Genomic DNA, 24791 nt, shown 5'->3' on the forward strand with positions numbered 1-24791 from the left:
TGGCTCGGTGTAACAGAGTTGAAATTTGATTGTTTTGAATGTTTTTTTGAATTCTCACAAAATCTGTGTTTTTGTTGTATTACTGTTAATATTCCGGTACCTCATTCAGTTGTTAAGTCATGGGCGTCTGCGACTGTTCTTTTCGTTTGGCACTTTATGGGCTTCAGCGCTTGCCGTAGCTTAAATAAGTTTGTAAGCGTTGAAGGTAAGATGTGCCCAATATCAGTTGGATAAAAAAAAAATGCATATTTTGCTAGACATTTGAGCTGCTTTCGAAATTATTTTTGTATATAAAGATATATAAGTTGTTCTAAATGATGTATATTAAAAAAAGCACTAAATAAGAAGTTAATACAGCTTGAAATGAAAATGCAACATGTTTTGATGCAAACACGACACGAGGTGCGGCCTGTTGAGTGATGACCCGTTCTTTTGTATCTTCAATATTTTAGATAATTGCAGTCGAGAACAGAGACCCCTGACTTTTGTATTGTTTTGTTTATTGAATGCAGGTACGTGTGAAAGTTATGTTCATTGTTATTATCGAAGTTTCATTATTAATGTGCTCGCATGTTGTCTGCTTGCTGTAGCTTAAAATAAGTTTGTAAGCGTTGAAGATAATTGCAGTCGTGAACAGAAGCCCCTGACTTTTGTATTGTTTTGTTTATTGAATGCAGGCAATAAACCCAGAGATTGTGAAACCTTGTGTCGTGCATGAAAGAGGGTCGCTACATCTGGCAGTGGTTCACTGGAGCCCTTTAGCCTTGGAAAGGGCTTGGTGACCTTTTCGGACTGATAAATTTGTATCACTTTTTTTTTCATTTCTTTAGGTTTAGGTTTATTGTATGCCTTAATAAATTGAATGAACATTTCAAAACAGCACTTTGTATTTCCTTGGGTTGTCTCTGAGTGATATTAAAATTGGTTTGACGAGGTTACCTGCAAGACTGTCTTTTCTTTTTCATATAATTGCTATCACTTTTTTTTCAATAATATAATTCTGAGAACATAGTAAAAGAAATGTTCCACTGTAAATCATTTATTTAGTATTTTTGTCCCTTGTTTCCCTTTAATTTTTACTCCTTTTATTTTCCCCTTCCTTTGATTCTACCTTTTAGTTGGTTCACTCCTGTTTCGTTGTCCTTGGCCCAAGGAACTTCGGGCTAACTAGTAAAGTATATGAAGTACCTTTAAGGGACACTGTGTGATATTTGACCACTAGATGTAGCTGTTTGATATCGTGCAATCCAAGAATGAAAAAGGTACAAGAAAACTAGGAGACTGTGACCAAACCACTGATTAAAAAACGAAAACGGGGTTTAGAAGTACTGAAGTCAATGTTAGACTCTAGGTGTTATAAAAAATTATTTGCTCATTCCAGGAGACTATATGGCCCGTGGACTTTGTCCGGCTCACTAGAAAACGATGAAAATGTAATGAAATTTATATATATATATATATATATATATATATAATTTACTAAAAAAATAGCTTTGCTGTCCCTTTGTCCACAAAAATACTACAGAAATATTACAAAAGGAGAGCAAAACATGAATTTAGTGCTTAAAAACTGGGACCCAATACAGTAGTGTTGCTTCTGATAAGAAAAAAATTGTATAAAAATACCATAGAAATATTACAACAGCAAGAATCCTAATATAGAAACACAACAGTAATATCACAAATAAACTATTGTGGAAACACTACAAAAACACTTACTGGGACAGTAATACTACAAATACACTAGATATAGTCCAAAGGGAAAAACTATTAAATGATAAATAAGGAAATGCTACAAAACTAAATATCAATGTGTTGTTTTGCTTTAAGCATTTCAAAACCAATTTGATGAAACGGAGATTACCGGGGAACCATATGAAAAAAATAATGGATAGGTCCCAGGATCAGGCGCTGGCCCGGGACACCAAATAGTCGACCGACATTGATAGTTCACGATTCACGCCATCGTTTTAAGGTTCCCAGTTACCCCAGGATAAATAACACCCTAATATAATGGAGGATTGTTTGGTAGTGTATAAATATTTTGACTTTGGATGTCATTGAAGTTGGAAAGGCACACGTTTGATTTGCAATGTTAGCGTTGTCAGTTGACTTAGTCGATGCAACCGAAAGCCTCACAGCCAAGGTTTCCCATAAACATTTATTTTGCTCAACAGTCTTCCACCCTACAAAACGTCACCGAAAGCCCCTGGAAGGACAAGACAACAAGAAGTTGTGTCGTTCACATTTATTCAAACAAAAATGTGTCTTTTAGGAGGAACTGGAGGCGGCCACTGCAGCGCGTCTGGGCTTGGGCGTTGTGCCTTCTCGGAAACCGTTCCTGGAAAAAAAATGTTAAGGATAATTTAATTGACTCGCTCCCATTTTACCTCCGGGGCACGAGTACAATAATCACTTGAATTCATGCATATAATTGACTGCCAACTTGCCTCAGAGACTTTAATAAAGTAATCATTCTGATTTCATAAGTTCAGACATTTATTGGTCACCATCATTGGCAAGAATTGCTTAAACCATTGCTGTAACAATAAGTGATCGGATACTTTGAGTCAAGTTTTATTCACGATTTCCAGGAACCAAATTAAAAGGACACTGATTCAACCAACTCCCTTAAATGTGTTTTTTTCTTTTCATATTTTAAACAGACTGGTCCCTCAATCGACAGCACTATTTGGGGAAATAGTTTAATACAGTGATCTTATTTTTTTGCTGCAGTTACATTTCATAGTGTATTTGCAAAATCTGTGCTATACAAAACTCTACAATAGAATGGAACTAACTTTGTTGCAAATGTGACCTATTTGTCTCAATCGTGATTAGTCCATTTTACCTCCTATCATTCTTTGCTTTCAAAGCCTCTAAGAGCGCAACAAAGACATGTCTGCAGACGTTTGCTGGATTCACTTTAAATTAAAATCTTAAAACTAAGCTAAGAGACATTGATGTGGTCTGCTTTGGTATTCACTTAAGTGAATGTGATAAAACGAGAGTATTTATTCCTAATTAGTGCACCTCTTTTTCTGAAGTTGAGTCAAAGACCTTACAATTACCTCAACTGTGCATTGTTCCTCATGTTTTAAACCAACAGGGTGAAAGCTTGGATTGTTGCAGTTGTTTTAATAAAATGAGTATTTATTTCTAGATTACTTATTGACCATTGAATAGCTCTTTATATAGTTTATGTAATATTAGGACATTAGTGGCAAATATTGCGGGAAAAAAATTGTGTGTGACAATGATCTCCAGAAATTCCTAATTGGAACCAAGCAGCAGAATATTTTTTGAAGACCAAAACATTTGTCTAATACTTTGGGTCACCAAACTTTTTCAAAGCCGAGAGCTCTTTTTCGACTTGAATTAGCACAAAGGGCACAATGTTTGATTTGCATTTGCCAAATAGCTTGTTATAACCATGTTGTTATTGTGTTAACAGGTTGATTATTGGAAGTAGGGTTAAATTCTCAGTCAGCCACTAAATAAATCATTTTACTACAAAATGACAATGAACCAGCATTGGTGAGCTATTTTCCGAACAGGTCAGCGAGCAATAAGGATCAATAAATGGGGGGGGCATCGCATGATCGAATACTTAAATTTTTGATGGACACAGCATTTATCCCTAAAACGGTCATTAAATTTCAAAAAGCCAACTGTGTTCAATTCTTACCTGAAGCGACGGAACACAACCTTGAGATGCCTCATACGACCGGTACCAGTAGTGTTCCTCCTCTTGGCCTTTGCACTCCAGTTGTCTATTAAAGCAACAACAATTTGATCAGTCATGCATAAATACAACCATGGCTTATTTCTATAGAGTCAACATCGCTTGAGTGTCATTTACACTTTCTCTTGCGTTTCTCGGGGTAGCCACACTTTCCGCAGGAAGACTTCTGCAAGTGATAGGCTTTGGAGCCACAACGACGGCACAGAGTGTGCGTCTTGTTCCTGCGCTTTCCGAAAGACGATGTTCCCTTCGTCTGCAAAGATAAAAATATGGATATGAGGCATCAGACCCCTTACAAAACAGTCACGGCTTTAGCTTAGCAAGTATTGTCTCAGTGTGTCAAAATGATTGAATCACAATTGCTTTCATTGGTTCAGACATTTTAAAAACATCATTGACAAGTTGTGTAAAAAAAAAAAAAAGTACTTGAATGTCACGTCTCTTTGTAAGGATTTGAACACCTTTTACACAGCCAAATTTAAGGACTTTTTATGGACATCCAAAGCCAATTTTCCCAGTACCATTATAAGAAATCCATCGACAAATCAAGACAACGGGAGTGTAACTTAGTTTAAAATAAATCTCTAGCACCAACATCATTCCAAAACCCTAAAATCCGTTTGAAACCCACAGCTCCTAACCCTGCATTTAGTTTAGGACCCTGGTATGGAACTCAAACACAACCCTACACAGAACTAGTTGTAATACTAGCCACAAACCTATTTAAAAACCCTGAGTTAAGTTTATTACCCTAGTTAAAAGCCTAAAGCTTAGATTCTAACCCTAGGTCCAACCATGCTTTAGGCGCATTAACTTTTGCTCAAATTCAAAATAATATCTATATTTATCCATACCCGAAATACACTCCGGCGCAAATGGCCAAAAACATACCTGTGCAATACGGCACATATTTTGAAGTACTCCAAGTTTTGTACATATTTTTAATGGCATAATTCAAGCGCTTTAAGACTTTCAAAGTCAACCCCCCCCCCGTAACATTAAACTAGAAATCGAGCGAAATCAAAATAAGAGCCTAAATCTCGGTTTCAACCCCCAACTAACTTTAGCCCTAACGAGATTGGAAATACTGCGTTAGTTGTATCACAAGTGTTATTATTGCCATTGTTGTTATTATCATTGGTGTCACAGTGATGTTTGGTGACTAGTGGCATTATGACGTTGAGGGATGGGTAATACAATTAGTGTATAAAATATGTGACCATTATAATTATTGATATCTGACCTGTGTATCCTTGAGATTGTGTTGTATTTAGACACAAAAGAGGAGCCATCTATAGAATGTAATAAGGAAGATTAAGGGGTAGAGAAAATAAGCGTCTGCTTCATACTACCCCTTTTCGAACATGCTAACGTTATTTTGTTATTGAATCGTTGTTTTTGTCCTGTTTTTATTTTATAATGTTCGAAAAAACGTTTTCATTCATTCAGGACACTAACTTGCAGACAAAGCCTAGTTCTACATCTAACCCAAGGTGTAACACAAGTCACAACCAGATTTCAAACAGTAACCTTAGCTTTAAACCTATGCTAGAATCCTACATTCAGTTTAGCGACCGGGCACGAAGCGCAAACCCTTGCCATACACCTTTCTAGTTATACCACTAGCGCGAGCCCTATTTCAGACCTTGACATTGAGTTTGATACCACACTGAGGAACACGTACCTTGGTTTCTAACCCCAACTCCAATTTTACTACAAAATCTAAAAAATTTAGTTCAATTCCTTAAAAGGAACCCACTCATTTGTTTCTAACCCCAGCCCCCGTCCTAATATTGGAACCAAATTACAAGTTTAAAATCTTTTAAAGCTAAGATCTTATCCCAGCATATAACCAATGAGAAATTAAAAAAAATTCAAACATTAACAAGCTATTAGCGCAATAATCAAGTACAAAACCTAAAAACACGACATAAAATTTTAGCATTTACAAGAGATTAGACGCCATCCGTATGAATCCTGCGTTTAAATTAAGCTAATGTTGACGCTTGAGAATAGTCAAGAAACGTATTAGCGAATAGTTGTCTAGTAAACAACAGTCAAAATATTCACGTTGAAATTAATTTAACGTTAACATGCCATTTAATTATATTCAAGGCGTTTATTTAATAGAGTTGGAAAGTCAATGCTAACAGGCTAACTAGCAGCGTCGAACCCAAGAAACAAATGGTCAAAAATGTCACTTCAATTAGAAAAATAACTTGCTTGAGTAATAATTTATATTCGTCGGTAGCTAATCTGTCGAAAAGGGTAATCTACGATGAGGGATTTTGAAGATGTTGTGAGATTTAAAATGAACAGCATGCTACATACCATTGTTGCACAGTGGCCGAGGGGAAAGAGACCGGAAGAGAGGATTCGTTCCCTAAAATGACATCCGGGCTTGTTTTTGCTTCACACCGAAATGGGTTCCGCTCTTAAAACTGCGTCTTTTTCTCTCTTTTTAAAATAATTACAGTATTTTTTCGGTACTTTACCGTACGTTTTTTTTTTTTTTGCTTTTAATACTTTTTGGTAATTTTTCCATTTGATTCATTATTTTTCACTTTCTGTAATTAGAACTATTTCCATAGTTTTCACTATTTGTAATAGTTTTTTATGCACACAGTATACAAGACGGTTTTTATACATTTCATATTTTTTCAGCACTTTTTCACACGTTTTGCTTTGTTTAATAGTTTATAAAAAATCTTACTTTTTAATTCTTATTTAGTTCTTAACGGTACTTTTTCTTTTCTTTTTCCAGTAGCCGACATGTCAATACTTTTTAGCCCTTTCATTACCTTGAGCATACTTTTCGGTACATTTTCTTTTTTCCCAACTTTTCCCTGAAATATAAATATGAAACATCCTCAACTTGTTCCACTTCATTCCCGTCACCAATAATCAAAACATCAGCTTTTATTTCCCTTCACACATTATTTCCCCAAAGTAACAATTTTTAGATTGATTTCGTAGTATTTTATTACCACTGTTATAACACAAGCCTACTCAATTGTGTTATTTAATAATTCAATTGTAATTATCTTATCAGGATGAACTGTGGCAACCTCTCAGGGACAAAACTTAAAAATCTTTTTGCTTCGATACTTTGTTTTTAATAACTGCTGAATGTTCTTGTCTGGTTTCTGTGCCCATTAAGATTATAGTGGTAACTAGTTATGTATGTCAAACTTCAAAATATTCTACTTCCTGACGCCATCTTCTGGCTGAAATAATTGGAGCTCCTTTTGTCGCGCGTGCAAGTATGTGAAATTCTTAGATGCCTCGAATAAACTTCTTTGGGGGGGGTTGGGTGGTTATTTGGACTGTATTTGAAAGTCATTTTCTTGCTTTCACCGTTTTCATCCTCGAAAAAATAAGAACCGTGAGCCTGCGCATAAATCACTCTCAAAACTTCCTCCTGCCCTATTTCCTCCGGCGTAATGCGCAATGTGGACGGCACACTGATGGTAAACGAAAGATAAAAGCAAAAAATCGTGGTGGAAAAAATATTTAAAGGCCCTTTGAACTCAGTTTCTCATGATTTGCCCATTGCCCTACCCGTGCCCGCTTGTTTGGCTCCAGCTCCTGCTCGTTTCCTGATTGGTTCCCCTCTGATTTAAGCTCAGTACTCTCATTCACTCCCCTTGGCAGTATCCTGTATCGATCCCCTGTCCCCGGCTTCCGTCTCGTCTCCGATTACCTGACTTGTTTCGATCTAGATACAAGCTCCGTTCTCCTGTCCTGACTACCCGTATCCTGATTCTATTTCCTGTATCGATCCCCGATCCAAGCTCTATTATCCTGTCCCAGTTAGCCGTATCCCGATTCTGTTTCCTGTATCGATCCCCGATCCAAGCTCCGTTCTCCTGTCAGTTACCCGTATCCCGATTCTGTTTCCTGTATCGATCCCCGATCCAAGCTCCGTTCTCCTGTCAGTTACCCGTATCCCGATTCTGTTTCCTGTATCGATCCCCGATCCAAGCTTCGTTCGCGAGGGCTTCCTGCTCCTCCTGCCCAGCGTGCACAAGATTGCTGTGTTTTTTTCCTCTCGCCCTGAGTTCCCGGATCCCTTAATAAAGCATTGTGTGAAACGTTACGCATTTGGGTCCCCTGCTGGTACCGGTCGTGACACAGTTGGGCATTGTTAATACTTACATTATAGAGAAAGTATTTCATTTTGGGCACTTTTAAGGACAGACACCTCAACCTACGCACCCCACCTTAAACATTTATTCGTCACAAGTGACTTCTCCTCCACATGCAGTCAAAGTGTCTCGATTGCCCATTGCCCTCATCTGTGCCCGCTCGTTTGGCGCCAACTGCTGCTTGTTGCCCTATTGGCTCTCCTCCTATTTATACTCAGTGCTTCATTCACTCCTGGTCAGTCCATCAATTAACCTATGCACTTGCAAGACTTGCATTTTGACTCTGTCCAGTATCCTGCTTGAGTATCCAGTATCGATCCCATCTGTGCCGTCCTGTCCGGTATCCTGCTCATGTATCCAGTGTCGATCCTGTCTGTCCTGTCCTGTATCTTGCTTGTGTAACCAGTATCCGGTTTCGATCCCGTCTTGTCCGGTGTTTTGCTCATGTATCCAAGTATCTGGTATTGAGCCCGTCTGTCCTGTCCTGTCCGGTATCCTGCTGTTGTATCCAGTATCAATCCCCTCTGTCCCGTCCCGTATCTTGCTCATGTATCCGGTATCGATTCCGTCTGTCCAGTATCCTGCTCGTGTATTCGGTATCCGGTATCGATCCCGTTCTTCCCGTCCTGTCCGGTATCTTGCTCGTGCATCCTGTATCAGGTATCAATCCCGCTTGTTCTGTCCTGTCCGGTATCTGCTCATGTATCCTGTGTCTGGTATAGATCCCGTCTGTCCTGTCCAGTTTCGATCTCGTCTGCACAATCGCTGGAGTTTGTGTTCCCGCGCATGACTGCCCCGTAAAATTAAGCTTGTGTGTAAATGTTACGCGTCTGGGTCCACCGTCTGTTCGGGTCCTGACACAAAGTTTTTGCAGAGTAATATAATAATTTCTTTTTTTTAAATGAGCCTTTAGATTACACAAAGAAGCAGCAATGTAAACTGTCATTTATTACAGATTTCCAAAATAAATTAAAATACAATATAGGACACAATGTAATGCAAAAGTAATAGAATAAACCTATAACAGTGCCTGTTTTTTTTTTTTTTTTTGCGCAGACATTCTTTTAGACTGGTACAAAATATCCTAAAAAATATACAAAATGTAGCAAAGAAAGAAATCAAGTGTTGTGCAGACCTTTTTCGCCATTGTTCAAAGCTACATTGAAACATTTCTTTTTCTCCAGTGAGAGGTTGTGAAAAAGGATGATAGCGGTCAAAAATACTTTCCCTTCAATCACATTGATAAGAAATGAAACAGCAGCAAATAAATTAATAAATTAACAAATAATAAGAACAGACTTATATTGCCTTTTTTGTTCATTCATTTACAGCTCGTTTCCTCTTTTTACACTGAGCAAAATAATGAAATACAAATAAAACTGATGGCTCGCAAGGTGCATGTAGACAAACAAACTTTCATACTCACATTCGCAACGAGGGGTAATTTAACATGCAAACTCCACACAGAGAAGGCCAGATTCAACCCCTGAATCTCAGAATTGTGAAGCAGATGTGCCAACCAATTGCACACCATGTCATTGACCCCTTGCACATGACGTCAGCAGGGTTGGGTAGGGTTACTTTAACTTGATTACTTTCCATTACTTTTGGATGACTCCAATACCAAATATGCTAATAAAAGACGAAAGAAACTGAATATGAATAAAATGATGACTCACAACACGTGGTAAGCTTTCTCTCCTGGCTTTGATCTATTTGATCTCCGGCAAAACTAACATCAAATGCGACAGAAAAAAAATGAAAATCAATCCAAACAGCTTGCCAACATCATTTTTGCCGTTCCATGTGTTCTGTTACTCCCCAAGCCTGAACAAAATTTAGGAATTTTATTCATATTTAGTTTCTTTTGTCTTTTATTTGCCTATCTGGTATTGGAGTAATCCAAAAGTAATTGAAAGTAATCAAGTTAAAGTCACCCTACCCAACCCTGGACTTCTGGTTGCATTCCTCAGAAGTATGAGCGCCATGATGGACAGTAGTAGCACCCGAGCTGACAGCAGTTGAATTGAAACAAATATCAATAAATAGGACAGAAGAATATTGCCACTACTTTTTATTATGGCGATTTCTTGCTGATGTGGGTTGTGGGAACAGGCAAGGTTTTAAGCCCAATTTGTCACGGTTGCCATGGCACCCAATTGGCGCCGCCAGTATGGCACCGGCTGCAGCTTGTTGACAGATTGGCTTCCCCACTATTTAAACCCTGTCCTGTCAATCTCCTTTTGTCAGTCCGTCTGCGAATCTCCGTGTATACAAGGCAACCCTTTTTCGACCCTGACCCCGCCTGTCCCGTTTTGCTCCTGTTTGTCTCCGGCTACAACCCGTTTTTGATCCCAATCACGTCTGCTCTCCCGTCTTGGCTTACGACTTGTTTCCGACCCCGATTACGTCTGCTCACCCGTTCTGGCTTACGACTCGCTTCCAACCCCAACCACGTTTTTGCTCTCCTGTCCCGGCTACCGACCCGTTTTTTTCCATCCCCGACACCGCCATTGTTCGCCACGGAAATTCCACGTGTTCGGATCACTAGCCGATTACGAGAGCGACCCGCTTCCCACGTCCAGTGAACTTCGGAGCGTTCCTTCAATAAGACTTGTGATAATAGTTACGCAAGTGGGTCCTGTCTCCGTTTCGGTCCTGACACAATTTGGCATTTAGTCTTTTCTCTTTATATGAAGACAGAAGACGGTGATGGATAGGTGCAATCAATCGAGAGAGTCAAAGTACTCCAGGATTTGCAGCAAACATTTTTAAGAGGGGCACCACAGCGGCGCAGTGGTTAGCGCGTGTGCGGCACGGTTCTGAGGTCTCGGGAACATCCTGTGTGGGTTCAAATCCAGCTACCGGACTACCTGTGCGGAGTTTGTATGTTCTCCCCGTGCTTGCGTGGGTTTCCTCCGGGCATTCCGCTGTCCTCCCACATTCCAAAGACATGCATTTCAGGTGGATTGGCCGGTCCAAATTGTCCCTAGGTGTGAATGAGCGAGCGAGTTGTCTGTCCCTGTGTGCCCTGCAATTGGCTGGCAACCAGTTCAGGGTGTCCCCTGCCCACTGCCCGACGATTGCTGGGATGGGCTCCAACACCCCCGCGACCCTACTGAGGATAAGCGGTGCAGCTAATGAGATGAGATTTTTAAGAGGTAAGTTTGATCTATTTCCAAGCAATTTTCTGTTAAGTAAGTAGGAGTCATGTCAAAGACACTCAATGTAGCTAACAATGGGTTAGCTAGTGCAACTATATGTCATGATTACTGATGTGATGCACCTGTGCCCGCTCCTTTGGCGCCAACGGCCTCGGACTCTGATTGGCTCTCTGTCCCAATATAAACCCACTGCTATCTATCCCCTTTTGTCAGTCTTTCTGCGAACCTCAGTTTACTCTAGGCAAGCCTTCTTCGACCCTGACTCCCACCTGTTTTTGGCTCCCGTCTGTTTCCCGGCTTCGACCCGTTTTTTTGATCCTGATCACATCTACTCTCCTCTCCTGGCTTTCGACTCGTTTCCGACCTCGACCACGTTTTTGCTCTTCTATCCTGGCTACGTTTTTTCCGTTCCCGACACTGCCATCGCTCGCCAAGGAAGTCCCACTTCTGTGTTCAGAGCGACCTGCTTCCCGCGCTCAGCGTTCGCCGGATCGTGGGTCCAACCCTTTCCTTTTTTCCAATAAAACTGAGAGAAATCTAATGCAAGTGGGTCCTGTCTCTGTTCTGGTCCTGACACTATAGCTAAAATAAATGATAAATAATTTGAGAAGCTTTCAATTCCAGTCGATTTAAGATTTCAAGGCACCCTGGATAAAACACATTAGCACACAAAGCTAATGTTAGTGGCCTACATTTGCCATTACGAGGTACCTCACTCTGTCAGCGCAGCAACACGTACCAGTAACCCAACCAGCTACGAACAACTAGTGAGCATCCAGACTTTTATATCAGCACTGGTGTATTGGGATACTCCATTTACATTATAGAGATACAGATGGTGTGAACTGAAGTCAGGCAGACTGGACAACTTGGTTAGATGTGTGAATATGTCAGGTGTAAGACTGTATAGGTCGATAGCTAGCCCTGCCAGTTTCTCGGGTCCGACAAGGTGAGCCACCTTATCCGACAGCAGCACAATATTCGTTTGACTATGGTGTTGAATATTATAGCTTTTTGGTTGTTGTTGTCTACTGTTTACTACGGTTTACTGCCGTCCGTCATGGTGTTGGCACCTTCCTGATTATGGTCACGTGTGTGCAAAGGGTCAATATCCTCCTTTTTTTTCAACTTTTAACAGAACATTCTAAGTTGGGTTCACACAGTTTTTTCAAATTCCTCAGCTACAAAAATGTGATCAAAGCTTACCTTTGTAAAAAGCAGTAATCAGAATAACTCAAAGGGAAAAAGTAGATCTGTACTTCACAATACTATCACCGCACCTTATTTTGGTCAAAATTCAAAATCCTCATCAGGAGAGAACACATCGTTTCCAAATAGGTCCATCTTTGTGAAAATCTGTGCCAAAAGAACAGAGGATATACAGAACCTAAAAGAAAACGTGACATATTAAATTGTCATAACTACAAAAAAGATCATATAAAAGTGCATTAATCAGTCGAAACACTGCACTAACATTGCCGGCAATGTTCCGTCTAAGCTGCACTCTTGCACGATTGTGCACTGGCTGTCATGACTAGAATGGAATTAGGACCCAAATGCGTAGCTTTAACCACAAGTTTTTTGATAGACAGAGGAAGGGCAGGATTTGCAATCTGGTGCTCGCTGTACGTGGGAAAAAGCCGCTCACACAAATCGGATCGTGATCTGAATACGAGAGTGGATCTTCCGTAACGGGAGACGGCGGTGTCAAGGACAGAAAAAACAGGTCGATAGCCGGGGCCGGAGAGCAAAAACGGGTCGTAAGCCGGGACGGGAGAGCAAACGTGGTCGGGGTCAAAAACAGGTGGTAGCCGGAGACAAACGGGGAGATCCGGAACAGACGGGTGGAAAAACAGGTGCAAAAACGGGACCGACGGGAGTCAGAGTCAAAATGCTTGCCTTGTAGAAACAGAGGTTCGCTGATGGACTGACAACAGGCGAGTGAAAGGACTGGGCTTAAAAAGGACAGGGAACCAATCAGGGAGCCTGCAGCAGCTGGCGCCAAACGAGCGGGCACAAATCAGTCATCATGACACCGGGGAATCAGTCCAGTCATTAGGGGGCATAGAAGAGAAACAAAAGCAATAACAAATTAAAATAAAAGTAAAAAGCTATTGAAAAGAAGTAGAAAAAAATGATAAATCGAAAATCGAAAAAAAGCTAGAAAAAGAAGCAAAAAGCTAGGGGGAAAAAAACCAAAGGGAAAAAAAGATAAAAAGAGAAGAATAAAAAGAATCAAGAAGAAAACAAAAAAGACGTTTTTCTGGGGGTCTCTTTGATTGGTCTTGTGTTACATTCAAATAATTTGCAAATATGTCAAGTCAATCTTTTTCCCAACATTGTACACCCACTGGGGCGGCAGAGCGGATGAGTAGCTAGCGCATCTTCGGTCATGGGATCAAATCCGGCTACCGGCCTTCCTGTGCAGAGTTTGCATGTTCTTCCCCGTGTCTGCATAGGTTTCCTTACACGTTCCAAAAATATGCATGTCAGGTTAATTGGCCGGTCCAAATTATCCCTAGGTGTGAATGAGCGAGTGACTTGTCTGTCTCTGTGTGCCCTGTGACTGGCTGGCAACCAGTTCAGGATGTCCCCTGCCCAATGCCTGACAATGGCTGAGATGGGCTGTAAATAATTGATGGATGGATGTACACCCACTAAAAAGGGTGATCAAATACAGTTCTGTATTCTGCAACCTAGTAAATTAATCCATGATATAGTATATGGAACAAAAGGTACATTTTTAAAAAGGGAGATCTTACGTAGAAGTTGTTGTGGGCCATGCAAGCTTTATAATAGTACATTAATCAATTCATTGAAAGGTGAAAAATCTAATTTAGCTTTGCCATGAACTCAGCAAAATAGGACTTGATTTGATCTCAGATTTTGGAGAGGTTTTATTATCATTTAGTTTTCACAATCAGGATTAATGTTCCTCGCCATTGTTTACAATCAATGCTCACAAATTTTGTGTGATTGCTAAGACCCGTGGATTTCATGATTACCGATATGACTCATCTGTGCCCGCTCATTTGGCGCCAACTGCCAAGAGTTCTGATTGGCTCCCTGTCAGTATTTGAACCCAGTCCTGTCAATCCCCTGTTGTCAGTTCGTCTGCGAACCTGTTTTTCCACGGCAAGCATTTTTTTCAATCCTGACTCCCGCCTGTCCAGTTTTTGCTCCTGTTTGTTTCCCGCTACGACCCGTTTTTGATCCCGACCACGTCTTGCTCTCCCAGTCCCGGCTATCGACCAGTTTTCCGTCCCTGACACCGCCATTGCTGGCCATGGCCACGGAAGATCCACTTCCGTGTTAAGATCAATCCGAGTACGAGAGCGACTTGCTTCCCGCGCCCAGCGAACACCGACCCTTCCTCTCTCTTTCAATAAAACTTCTGGTAAAAGTCACGCAAGTGGATCCTGTTTTCGTTCTGGTCCTGACAGTGGAAGCTTAGAGGGAACATTTTATGCCAGTTTTAAAGGACAGATGCAAAAACGACATTTTAAAGAGTTCCATTTCATAAATTATTTTTTTAACATTTTCATCTCTGGGGTGTTCTTGGGGACCTCCTGTGTGGGTTCAAATCCAGCTACCGGACTTCCTGTGCAGAGTTTGTATGTTCTCCCGGTGCTTGCGTGGGTTTCCTCCGGGCACTCCGGTTTCCTCCCACATTTCAAAGACATGCATTTCAGGTGGATTGACCGGTCCAAATTGTCCCTCGGTGTGAATGAGCGAGTTGTCTGTCCCTGTGTGCCCTGCGATTGGCTGGCAACTAGTTCAGGGTGTCCCCTGCCCACTGCCCGATGATTGCTGGGATGGGCTCCAGCACCCCTGTGACCCTACTGAGGATAAGCGGTGCAGCTAATGAGATGAGACCTCTGGGGTGTATTATCATGTTAGTGTATTATCCCAAAGGGAAGTCTCGCAGGGTGCCTTGAGTTAATATAGCATTTTTAATCACACGACTGTTTGGGTCCGGCCCAACGGTCGTAAATCGAGTACCGTGTGTCACTTCCTGCGCGCACTGCCAGGCCTCTTGGCTTGCCACAAGTAGTTGTGGATAGTGAGCGCGTCCACGCTGACGGACACCGACTTGGCCGGGATGACGTTGAACTGCTTGCGGTCGGAGCTATATTTGTAGAGCCGGTCGATCATCTTGTGGCTTATGCCGCGAGGTCCCGTGCCTGTGAATTTGATGATTTCCTCCGTCTCTGGAGAGTAAGAGTACACTGCGCGGAACTGGCAGCCTCCGTCCCGGAAGAGGATGATAAGGTGATTGGATTCGCATTTTTCCAGTTCCTGTCAACGGAGGAAATGTATGCAGATGAAGTTAATCAATCAGGTTAACACGCAGGCCATTTTCCGATTGGAAACGGGATATTGGATTTCTGGACCAATCTAAGAATATCGTTTAACTGCAGAGAGACACACGAATAACCCTGTATACAGTGTTGTGAAATAGTATTTGGCCCCTTCCAGAATTCTGTGTTTTTTTTTTTTTGCATATTTACCCCTAACGAAGGTTTCAAATCATCAAACCGTTTTTAATATCACACAGAGACAACCCAAGGAAATATAAAAGTAATTGCTACCACATGGTTATATCCAGGGTTGGGTAGGGTTACTTGAACTTGATTACTTTCAATTACTTTTGGATTACTCCAATACCAAATATGCTAATAAAAGACAAAATAAACTAAATATGAATAAAATGACTACATTTTGTGCAGGCTTGGGGAGTAACGGAATACATGGAACGGCAAATATGATGTCGGCAAGCTGTTTGGATTTATTTTCATTTTGTTTCTGTCGCATTTTATGTTCGTTTTGCCGGAGATCAAAGAGATCAAAGCCAGGAGAGAAAGCTTACCACGTGTTGTGAGTCATCATTTTATTCATGAGTGTTTAATATGTTCTGTTCTCCTAGCAAGATCAAAATTCATTGAAATCTTCTGTTTCTTTTGGGAGTGTCGAATAAACAATAAACTTATCAAGCATCCTGTCACGAACCAGGAACGGAGACAGGACCCAATTACGTTAGTTTTCTCAGTTTTGTTTAGAAAGAGAAAAGGACTTGCATCCACGATCCGATGACCGTCGGTCACGGGTAGCTTGAACGCGGAAGTGGCACTTCTGTGTCGGCGTAGGTAGTTGTTGACAACGAGAAAAAACAGGTCAATGGCCGGTGCGGAGGAGTAAAAACATAAACGGGTTCAGAAAAAGGTCGGCAACGAGAATCAGACGGAGAACAGGGGAGGATAGAGTCAGGAGTCACAAGAGTTTGCCTAGCGTGTTTGCCTAGGTTCACAAACGATCCAACAAATGTTGACAGGAAAGCGGGGGTCTAAAAAATAGGGAGCAGCCAATCAGCATCCGCGGCTGTTGGCGCCAAAGGAGCAGACTAAGGTGCCCCCCATCAGTAATCATGACACATCCACTAGATATAGAGTTGACAGAAAGGGGGCAGAAAGTAAAATGGGAATGTCCAATTTGAATCAGCCAATACGCATGTAATCTTTTTAGCAAGTAATTCGGAGTTTGTGTGTCATTCGTCTCTGTACTATAAGTCCCACTGTGCTTTGGGACATACAGATATTCCAGATGAGGTCAGCTGTGCATGCGCACAAGTAATTGGATTACCCGAATACGTATACATGCACAGGTAATTGGAAAATGAAGGACTTACCTAACCATCCCTATCAGATTTAACCCTTAATTGTCATGATTACTGGTGTGAAGCACCTTTGTAGCTCAGGAGGTAGAGCGCTCGTCTTGGGATCAAGGGATCCCAGTTCGAATCCCGGCTCCTCCGTGTTACATGTCGAAGTGTCCTTGGGTAAGACACTGAACCCCTAATACCCCCAGTAAGCAGGGTAGCGTCTTACATGGCTGCAATACAAGGCCGCTATTGGGAAATGTGGAGCACATTGTAAAGCGCTTTGGGAAGTCATTGACTTGAAAAGCGCTATAGAAATGCAGATCATTTCATTTGCCCGCTCGTTTGGCGCCAACTGCCTCGGACTCTGATTGGCTCTCTGTCCCTATTCAAACCCACTCCTATCTGTCCCCTTTTGTCAGTTCGTCTGCAAACCTCAGTTTACTCTAGGCAAGCTTTTCGACCCCGACTCACTCCTGTTTTGGCCCCCGTCTGTTTCCCTGCTTTGACCCGTTATTTGATCTTGACTACGTACGTCTACTCTCCTCTCCTGGCTTTCGACCCGTTACCGATCCCGACCACGTTTTTTGCTCCCCTGTCCCGGCTACTGAACCGTGTTTTCCGCTCCCGACACCGCCATCGCTCGCCCCGGAAGTACCACTTCCGCGTTCAGAGCAACTTGCTTCCCGCGACCAGTGATCACCGGATCGTGTGTGCTATCCTTTCCCTTCTTCCCAATAAAACTGAGCGAAACGTACGCAAGTGGGTCCTGTCTCTGTTCTGGTCCTGACATTAATCAGATTAATGTGCGCGTTTCCATAATTGGAATACTGGCAATTTTCCAGTTTCAATCGGATTATGCCTGTATGTAAATGTACCCACTGATAGAGAAGATTTCTCATTAAATCATAACACTGACCTCTAGAAGAAGATTCTTCTGGGCCTCGTTCACCTTTCCAGCCAGGCAACAATGGGCAATGGCGTTGATGATGATGGGCTTGTTGGACTTGGAACTCGGCTCTTTGAAAAGCTTGGGCCCTTGATTAATGATTATTAATAGAATAAGAATAGAGGTTTTGATGTCCGTAATCGTCAATGGGACAAAGTGTTCTCACCGTTGTACTCGGTTGAAATGATAGAGGAGGCGATAGAACCGCTCTCCCAATCACGCTCCATGTTCCTGCTGGAGGTTCGGCTCAGCACGGGAAATGAATCCATGGAGCAAACCGATTCAGCCCTGCAAGAGAAACTTTTTTTTGGAACTCCAGGCTCGAGTGCACAATTCTGAAAGGAGCTGTGCCATAAAATTGAAATACCTCTGAGACTCCATCTCTCCAGAGATGATGCTCTCCGGCTCAGTGGCCAGGGAAAGCGTCGAACCTCTCAAGCTACAGCTCAAATCCGCTGAAAGCAGTCATGATTGAAGGAATTTCATTGAATTTCTGGTCTTATACACTACTACTACAGTAGGTCGTGATACATACGTGTGAAGGACCCTTTACGGGGGCTGCTGAACTCGCCACGATGCAGCAACTTGGGGCTGTTTCTGCGAGACCTCAATCTTGGCCTGGGCTTAACCTGACCTTGCTCTTCCAGCAAGGCCTGCTGTTTTCGCCGGAGGTACTCCTGTTTTATCAACTCTCGTCTGGCCTTCTCCTCCTCTTTACGAACCCGGTCCTCCTCCGCTTTACGTCTGCGAGGAATATACCATGAGGATTCCTCTAGAATTCTCTTTATTGTCATTGATATAAATCCTCAGTGTGGGCAACAGAGATATTCTTAAATCAAACACATTTTACCTGCCTGACTCAATTTTGAAAAGCTGATCGTATAATCCCTCACTATGCTCTATCTTTGGTTAAAATGTTTCACCTCACAACTGCTATTTAAGGTCAACAAAAACATAGTGCCAGAAAACATCCATAAATGATTCATTCGGAAAAAGGGAAATTATAACTTAAGGGGCTGTCGTGAATTCATAATCCCAAAGTTGAGAACCACCAGGAAAAGTATGTGTGTGTCTGTGTGTGGAGTCAAACTTTGGAACAATTTACAAGACAGGATCAAACAATGTCCAACTATTCACGTGTTCAAATTTAAATACAAAAAAACATTACTGGCGGAGATGAAGAAAATGGGTTATGAGTGATACTAGAGATTGGGAATAGTGCATCAGGTTAACTTTGTGTTATTGTTGCTATTGTTATATCATAACTGTTATTATTAATATCATTACAATTGTTGTTATATCATTAGTGTATTTGGTGGGAAAGATGAAGGGGTAGGGAATATAAGCATATGCTTCTTTCTACCCCTTTTCGAACATATTATGTAACATTATTTTGTTGTTGAGTTATTATTTTTGTTCTGTTTTTTTTTATGTTGGAATAAAGTTTTCAAACATTCAATCTGTTTTCATTTATTGATAAGAAAGTAGTGAATATTGTTTATCATGAGATTAGATGTGACACTCCGGGATAAGCATAGTTGTGATTTGCTGTAGATCCAAACGCACGGAACAGTAAGCAAGGCAAGGTGCTCAAAAACAACGGTGTTCAATCACAAAAAAAATCAACAAAGTAACAAACAAATGGTCAATGAACAACTAAACTCGACGGACCAGTAGACAAAAACCAAACCTGAGAAAGCAGGATGAAACTAGGAAAAAAAAGGTGCTAAATGTATTAAAGGTGAAAAATTGTAAAGTTGTCTATTTTGAGATATGTGCATTTCTTAGACTTCAATACAATGAAATTAACCTGTTTTTATATTCCTAAATATAAAAACACTCTCTCACACATACATATAGTCACGTTTCAAACATCAGTCTAATTTCATCTTTTATACGATTTTCAATTTTATATCCTTTTATTGTGAAGTCGCGCTCGTGTGTGTTCCTTTTCCTGTTTATGTCTCATCTCATCTCATTAGCCGTACCGCTTATCCTCATTAGGGTCGCGGGGGGGCTGGAGCCCATCCCAGCCATCTTCGGACAGTGGGCAGGGGACACCCCGAACTGGTTGCCAGCCAATCGCAGGGCACACGGGGACAGACAACTCATTCGCTCATTCACACCTAGGGACAATTTGGACCGGCCAATTCACCTGAAATGCATGTTTTTGGAATGTGGGAGGAAACCGGAGTGCCCGCAGGAAACCCACGCAAGCACGGGGAGAACATACAAACTCTGCACAGAAAGTCTGGAGCTGGATTTGAACGACAGGTTCCCATGACATGAACTGTGCCGCACAAGCGCTAACCACTGCGCCGCCGTGCTGCTCCTGTTTATGTGTCAAGTCAAAATAAAACACACCCGTGACCGGAGGTAAGGCAGTTCTGTCGGAGAGATTTTGGCGAGATGGCTTCCCGGCAGTGCTGGCTCCTTTGCGAGGGAGATTTTAAAACTTAATGAGTGATTTCATCTGAGTAATTCTGCCAACAGAGAGTTTATATAATATATAGCTCTAACAATAATTGAGAATGACCCCAACTCTGCTCAAAATGTCTTTGAAAAAAGGCCTGGTGTATTTAGGTACAGGTGTGTGGTGACTAGACACACCAGTCCCAATTCATAAAGCGTTAGCTGCCCTCTGGTGGAAAAAGGCGTACCAGACCCCAATAGTAATAAGGCTTTGTTTTCCTCCAAAAGGGGATATATTGGCTAGACATCATAGGCGCCGCTGCGAGCAGCATCCTTTCCAGCAGCTCCGTGTTATTTCACTCTTTTTGTGATTTATTGTTTTGAGTGTCTGCTTCTATCTTCGATGTTTTTCGTCCCGTTTGACAACTACACTTTGGATTACTTTATATCCTATCGTTATGGGTTTTAACGCACAAAAATGCGTTTATTCGAGGAATCAACTCCTTGCCCTGAAGAATTCTCGTCCCGGCGTGGTGAGGGGGCGGATGCAGAGCCGGAGCTAAGGTGCAGGCTAAGCGGCTAGCGGCGTTATAAGCCTTCGGTACCGTCCGTAATCATGGTAAATGTGAACTTTCTACCAAATAAGACAGACGAACTGGCTGTGCTCGTGAAAAACATCAAAGCGGACAGTGAGTGCAGTTTGCCGTGTTTTACAGAATTGTTGCTCACGTCTAGCATCCCGGACGCTAGCGTGGAGCTACCCGGCTTCAGCGCTGTCAGGACAGACAGAGACACAAAAGCCTGCGGAAAGCGGAGAGGAGTTGGACTCGCTATCTACGTGAATCGAGGTGGTGTAACCCTGGGCACAAAGATTTCCATCTGCTGCATGGACGTCGAACTTTTGGCCTAGCGTGTGACGTCATCCACTCCGCTGTTGCTAAACTACAACACAGTACCCCAAGGCCATCCTGTTAATCTGTTAATAAACAACAAAAGGATAATGGGCTCCAGCACCCCCGCAACCCTACTGAGGATAAGTGGTGCAGATAATGATTGGATGGATGGATGGAAGTTTGACTTGTGTTCATAAGACACAATCGTACCTGGCCTCGTCCCGTTTGAGCTCGCTATCAGCTTCCTGCTGCTGCTTGCGCACCCTGGCCTCCTCAGCTTTGCGCTGCTGTTTGAGCATGAAAGCGGCACGGCGTTTGGCCATCTCATCCTCTGCCTTCTCGTCATCCTGGAAGGGAAGTAAATGGAATTGGTCGTTTGAATCAAGATCCTTATTTATGGTTGTTAATTAACATTCAAGCTTTGCTAACCCCTAATTACAGATTATGCACCTCAGATCAAAAATATTGGGAAAAACTGTACTGCGGAAAATTAATACAGTAGACCCCTAGGATACTGCATCTCTCCCTATGGACGTTTTAATGGTTTGGTGTGGAATAAAATGTTTTTGTGGCCCATCTTTACTTTTTTTCCCCACCATATAACATCAAAAACAAAGTATTTTGCGGGCCAAAAAAACACGAATTTCAAATTTTGCAGGGTTACATCTCTAAGATGCTTGTGTGCTTTTGGTCAATGTCACATAAAAATGATGATATGGTATTAGTTTGCGTCACAGCAACATGAAAATACCGATATGTTTTTGGCTGAAATACATCCCATAATGCCTTTCTGTTTCTTCATATAGTTCAGAATCTAGTGGGCTTTCATAAAGACATGGTGATACAATACTGTCATGATTACTGATGCGAGGCACCTAAGCCAGCTCCTTTGGCGCCAACTGCCTCGGACGCTGGCTACCTGTCACTTTTTATACCCCCGTCTTCCTGTCACCGGTTGTCATTCCGTCTGCAAACCACAGCTTATGCTAGGCAAGGTTTTCGACCCTGACTCTCTCCTGTTCTGATTCCCGTCTGTTCTGATTTCAACTACGTTTTTGCTCCCCCATACCGGCTACTGATCTGTTTTTTTACGCTCTTGACACCGCCACCGCTCGCCACGGAAATGCCACTTCTGCGTCTGAGCAACCTGCTCCCCGCAACCAACGATCTACGGATCGTGTGTACTATCCTTTCCCTTCTTCCCAATAAAACTAAGAGAAACGCACGCAAGTGGGTCCTGTCTGTTCTGGTCCTGACACAATACTGTATTTTTGTACTGTTTATTTGCTATGGGTCAATGGGCTTTCAGTAGTTCTAAAGGAGAAGTGAAACGATGATAACTGTGGAAATGAAGTTTGAGGTAATAAGTAAATACAAAGAACGCACATGCATCATTATCCTCGCTAAGGAATATGGCCACAACCAATCAAAGACCGGGACAAATATTAAGAATAGACATCTGATCGGGGCATAAACCTCCTCGCAAACGGAAGGTTTAAAATCAGATTTCATTCCACTATGCAATCCCCTCACAACAGATTCATGTCGTATCCCAGGGGTCTACTGTACCCGTATTAAATGTCACCTTAAAGAAGAAGCCGAGCACGTTCTTTTGATCGCCTCCTGAAGGGTCGTCAACGGTGTCCTTTTGCTCTGTGAGATCAACCTCAATCAGCAGCCCTTTCCCCTTGGTGCTGTCATCTCCACTAACAATTTCTGTCCCTGAAATGTCAACCATGTCATCTTCCGTGCCAAGTGATGGAAAAATTGAATTTTCCGAGATCATTGTAAATTCATGTTTGACAGGAGACAGGCCTGTTTCCTCTCTAGGACTGTTTTTGTCATTTTGGATTCTGAAGGTTGTGCGTCTTCTGAAGTTTCTGTCCAACCTGGGACTGTCAGCATCCCCGCTACACACAACAGTGTTTTCAATAGGCAAGGTTGCAGCCTCAGTAAAAACAACCTTGCCATTCTTCTGCTTCGGCTCAGTAGTTTTGCTCCGTTGCCTGGAGCTAAGTTTGGGCGGACGACGGGTGGGAGTACAGTTGCTGTCCTCGAAATCGACAAAGTGGACAGCAAAAGATCTGGGGTCTGCGGCGGAGGGTACTGTTGTGGTCGGAGCTGGTTTCGAGTCCGGCTCCTTAGAATCCAAATTAGTGGCTACATTTTTCTTCATCAGCAGGTCTTGCTGTAATGTAAGCTGTGTCATCTGCTTCTGAATAACACTGATGGCCTCATTGAGGAGGTCAATGGAGCGGGAGCGGTCCCTTGAGTCCGACTCGGAGACGCTGTCCTTTGCCGAGGTATTTGACCGGTTGTCTTTGTTTACTTGACTTTCTTCTTCCTGTGTTTGCACCTTTAAAACTTCAAGGCAGGAGTCATCTTTGCAGACAGGACTCTTTGCTTTCTGAACACCACAAAAATCGGGAGGTGATTGTTTGAGAGGAAGAGGGAGTGTGTCACACTTCCCTTCGCCCTTTTTTACAATGTTCAAGAAAGCAGCTTTGCCAAGTTTAAGTCGCTGCCGTGCAGACATGGTCTCCATCTTTTTCTTCTGGTATTCGATGGCGCGCCTTTGCTCTTCGAGTTGCATGTGGAGCTGCAGCAGCTCTGCTGGAACAACTGGAGGACTTGCCAGCGTTTTCAAAGATGTAGTGTCTTTTCCTGTCCATCCGGAGCTAACATCAGTTTTTAGTTGCCACGGGAGGTAAGGAGTAGTCTCTGAGTGGTCTGGTGTCGTCTTCTGCGAACTGCTAGTGCTCGAGAACCCGTCACGCAGGCTGAGCTTAAGCAATTTTCTTTCGGCAAAGCTGGTGAGCCTGGCACTCCCCGAAGCGCTGCAGCTGCTAGCATAAGAGGCGGTACTCGGACAGGGACTAGAGCGTCCGCTCCAGTCTTCCTTGTCATCACGCTCGCTCAGCTTCAGGTCTTCTCGAAGCTTAAAAGACTCAACATCTAAGAATTCCCGCATGGAGACGATTCCTTTTCCACTGCTCGGCTCAGTCAGGTCCTCGTCATCGTCCTCGAAGTCAGCAATGTCAGAGTCCGAGTCTTGTCCTACTTCCGGGTCGGACGAACGATGACTGTGAGAGTCAGACTCCGCAGACAAGTGAAGGAAGAAGCCCTGTGGTTGTGTTCTTTCTCGGTTGGGGCCGGGTATGAATTTAAATTGACCGCATTCAGATAATGGTGATCTGTGGTGTGCTTTGTGTGGAGTATCAGTATCTGTTTTCATAGCAGACAGCCCTGACCTCAAGCGACGCTCCCCACTCTCCTCTTCCTTGTCCAGATTGATGCTTTTCTCTTTGGCTGGCTTCCGGACGGCAGGCGTCAGAGGTTCCAGGTAATAGCTGTTCGTCTGTAGCTCTGGGGTTAAAATGTCCATGACTGTATTAGAAACCCTACGTGGTGGGAGCGTGTGAGGGATTTCCAATTCATCCAACTCCATGTCGCTTTGACGTTGACGTCGGGGGAAAGCAGTGGGATGTAACACAGAGACCAGCTCTTCCTCTTCTAAAATCTCTTCCTCGTCTTCGATGCGAATGTGGCTGAGGAGGCTTTGCCCCATCATTCTGTGTTGATGAAGCCGGAGACCTGAACCCGCGAGCATGTGGCTGGGTGTCACAATGTTGGGAGCCAAGCTGTCTTTGCTGATGGAGCGATTCAGACTGGTATTGCTTACATTGACCTCCTGATTAGGGAAATGCAAGGCGTATGGTGCTGGCTGGGATAGGGGCCTGCAGAGGGGTATAAGATCAGTAAATAAACACCTGAAATCTTGAACAAGATGTTGTCATGCAACATTTTGGAATTTCCAGATGCAC

General features: G+C 42.7%; 2 protein-coding genes and 2 non-coding genes across 4 annotated transcripts in view; all 4 read right to left on the reverse strand.

The window, feature by feature from the left end:
• Positions 1 to 2233: 2233 nt before the first annotated feature.
• On the reverse strand, positions 2234 to 6169 carry rpl37 (ribosomal protein L37). The gene is made up of 4 exons (XM_088355795.1): positions 6077 to 6169; positions 3863 to 3998; positions 3689 to 3773; positions 2234 to 2341 (listed from the first exon to the last, which is right to left on the reverse strand). The coding sequence occupies exons 1-4, from the start codon at positions 6077 to 6079 to the stop codon at positions 2272 to 2274; spliced, it is 294 nt and encodes a 97-aa protein (XP_088211921.1). The 5' UTR covers positions 6080 to 6169; the 3' UTR covers positions 2234 to 2271.
• On the reverse strand, positions 2444 to 2525 carry LOC148350039 (small nucleolar RNA SNORD72). Its single transcript, XR_015847181.1, has one exon. It is a non-coding gene; the product is annotated as a small nucleolar RNA SNORD72 (small nucleolar RNA).
• On the reverse strand, positions 4071 to 4149 carry LOC148350040 (small nucleolar RNA SNORD72). Its single transcript, XR_015847182.1, has one exon. It is a non-coding gene; the product is annotated as a small nucleolar RNA SNORD72 (small nucleolar RNA).
• Positions 6170 to 13209: 7040 nt separating the features above from the next.
• LOC148350041 (calmodulin-regulated spectrin-associated protein 1-B-like) overlaps positions 13210 to 24791 on the reverse strand; it is a 28975-nt gene continuing 17393 nt past the window's right edge. The window contains exons 12-18 of the mRNA XM_088355645.1: positions 22553 to 24704; positions 21178 to 21314; positions 18198 to 18406; positions 18030 to 18117; positions 17829 to 17950; positions 17633 to 17751; positions 13210 to 15356 (exon numbers count right to left, since the gene is read on the reverse strand). Of these exons, the coding sequence (XP_088211771.1) occupies positions 15066 to 15356; positions 17633 to 17751; positions 17829 to 17950; positions 18030 to 18117; positions 18198 to 18406; positions 21178 to 21314; positions 22553 to 24704 (3118 nt within the window). The 3' untranslated portion in view covers positions 13210 to 15065. The remainder of the gene's footprint in view (positions 15357 to 17632; positions 17752 to 17828; positions 17951 to 18029; positions 18118 to 18197; positions 18407 to 21177; positions 21315 to 22552; positions 24705 to 24791) is intronic.

The sequence above is a fragment of the Urocampus carinirostris genome, chromosome 16 (assembly GCF_059441175.1).
Source record: "Urocampus carinirostris isolate Australia breed hairy pipefish chromosome 16, RoL_Ucar_1.0, whole genome shotgun sequence".
NCBI classification, from domain to species: Eukaryota; Metazoa; Chordata; class Actinopteri; order Syngnathiformes; family Syngnathidae; genus Urocampus; species Urocampus carinirostris.